The following is a 2,500-nucleotide window of genomic DNA, read 5'->3' as shown; positions in this document are numbered from 1 at the left end:
AGGGATGCATCTCACAATACACTAGACTATTGTATTAGAGGTATGCATCTCACAATACACTAGACTATTGTATTGGAGGGATGCATCTCACAATACACTAAACTATTGTATTGGAGGGATGCATCTCACAATACTCTAGACTATTGTATTGGAGGGATGCATCTCACAATACACTAGACTATTGTATTGGAGGGATGCATCTCACAATACACTAGACTATTGTATTAGAGGTATGCATCTCACAATACACTAGACTATTGTATTGGAGGGATGCATCTCACAATACACTAAACTATTGTATTGGAGGGATGCATCTCACAATACTCTAGACTATTGTATTGGAGGGATGCATCTCACAATACACTAGACTATTGTATTGGAGGGATGCATCTCACAATACACTAGACTATTGTATTAGAGGTATGCATCTCACAATACACTAGACTATTGTATTGGAGGGATGCATCTCACACTACACTAGACTAATGTATTAGAGGTATGCATCTCACAATACTCTAGACTATTGTATTGGAGGGATGCATCTCACAATACACTAAACTATTGTATTGGAGGGATGCATCTCACAATACTCTAGACTATTGTATTAGAGGTATGCATCTCACAATACACTAGACTATTGTATTGGAGGGATGCATCTCACAATGCACTTCTTTTATTTGTATCAAAAAAGTTTGTTTCAAAAGGGATTGTTAGTTCTATGACATAAAATTTGAGCGTATGATTATTCCAAATCAACATGTCAGGTCTTTGTGTAGTAGAAATGATGTCAGATGGAAATTTTACTTCATAGTCTTTTAAATCGGCAAAGATGTTGAATTGTTGTGGTAGATGGTTAATAGCCGCATTATAGAGAAGACTGAGAACAGAGTCGTGATGTCGATTGTAATGACGACATTGTAAGAGGACTGAGCAATTATTGAAAACATGAAGAAGGGTTTGACTTTGATGACATAGAGGACATTTATCACAAGAACGTTTACTCCATAGGACAAGATTAGCATTTGAAGGGGGGGTATCAGAAACAGCGTTGAGGACAAAAGAAAGTTGATTATCGGGAAGACAAGAGACAACATTTGCCCAGACGTCAGATGCACAGTTTTCTAGATGGAAGATGGAGCCCTGGACATGTAGATTCTTAGTTCTGGCAAGAAGTTGTTTTGGTGCTCCTCCTTTAGTCTTGATTTGGATTTGACTATTGTATTGGAGGGATGCATCTCACAATATATATTTTTCAGAACTGTCATCAAAAGCACAAGGCAAATTACAAGCAAACTACGACACAAACTATTGTATTGGAGGGATGCATCTCACAATACACTAGACTATTGTATTGGAGGGATGCATCTCACAATACACTAGACTATTGTATTGGAGGGATGCATCTCACAATACACTAGACTATTGTACACACACACACACACACACACACACACACACACACACACACACACACACACACACACACACACACACACACACACAACAGACCACTGTATGCCTTTGCTGTGCATGCACACCGAGACGTAATCATAACTATAAAATTAAAATGATTTTCAGTGTTGCGAGACGTTGAGTCTGCAGGAATAAAATACAAACGTGGGAGCGGGGAGTACAATTCCCTGCTCAAGAAAGCCTCAAAACACATGGAGCTACATGTATATCACACACTCATTAATATCAACTTTTGTAGTTTATTTCAATGACTATTTTGTCCAATAGCGAGAAGACACGACCAAATCACTCACTGAATTGTACGAAGAGAGAAGACGTGATCATCTCTCTCATTTTATATTGAGACTAGCCTACTGTCAATCGTATGTACAGATTTCTATTATAATAAATTGATTGTCAACCATTGTGTGTGTGTGTGTGTGTGTGTGTGTGTGTGTGCGCATGTGTGTGTGCGTGTGTGTGTGTGTGCGTGTGTGTATGTGTGTGTGTTAACATTAGTGAGGATCTCAAACGATGGTTTATTGCACAAGAACTGGATCTTTTCAGGTATTAATTGATATCAATTTTTATTTTTAAATTTTGTTATATTTTTGGATTTTTGTGATGGTTGTTTGTTAGATATCGACTTGATGATTTGTCTATGGCTGAGCTTGACTCGTTCATGAAGTTATCCGATCTTCATTACAATCAGGTTATTGGATGCTTTAGTGTTTGGTGTAGGACTGGAATGTTTGTGTAGAGAGTGCACGTACACAGAGAGGGAAACGGATGGATAGGAGACAGTTGGACTGTGAGGCAGGCGGATAGATGGACAGACGTCTGGAGAGATAGACTGATGGGAAGATAGCAATGCAAATGCACAGACAGACGTAGTGACAGACATGGAGACGGACAGATTGGTACACATAAATAGACAGGCACACAGACAGGCAGACACACTGACAGACACGCTGACAGACAGGCACACAGACAGACAGACAGAGGGGCACACGGACAGACAGACAGACAGACAGACAGGTGCACTGAC

General features: G+C 39.5%; 1 protein-coding gene across 1 annotated transcript in view; it reads left to right on the top strand.

The window, feature by feature from the left end:
• LOC134183044 (DNA primase large subunit-like) overlaps positions 1–2,500 on the top strand; it is a 12,388-nt gene that overhangs the window by 551 nt on the left and 9,337 nt on the right. Inside the window, exons 2-5 of the mRNA XM_062650491.1 lie at positions 1,579–1,676; positions 1,741–1,835; positions 1,972–2,019; positions 2,092–2,164. Of these exons, the coding sequence (XP_062506475.1) occupies positions 1,579–1,676; positions 1,741–1,835; positions 1,972–2,019; positions 2,092–2,164 (314 nt within the window). The remainder of the gene's footprint in view (positions 1–1,578; positions 1,677–1,740; positions 1,836–1,971; positions 2,020–2,091; positions 2,165–2,500) is intronic.

This window comes from Corticium candelabrum, chromosome 8 (genome assembly GCF_963422355.1).
Source record: "Corticium candelabrum chromosome 8, ooCorCand1.1, whole genome shotgun sequence".
Taxonomy (NCBI): domain Eukaryota; kingdom Metazoa; phylum Porifera; class Homoscleromorpha; order Homosclerophorida; family Plakinidae; genus Corticium; species Corticium candelabrum.
The sequence above is the reverse complement of the archived record's forward strand: the minus strand, read 5'-3'. Positions and strand labels throughout refer to the sequence as shown.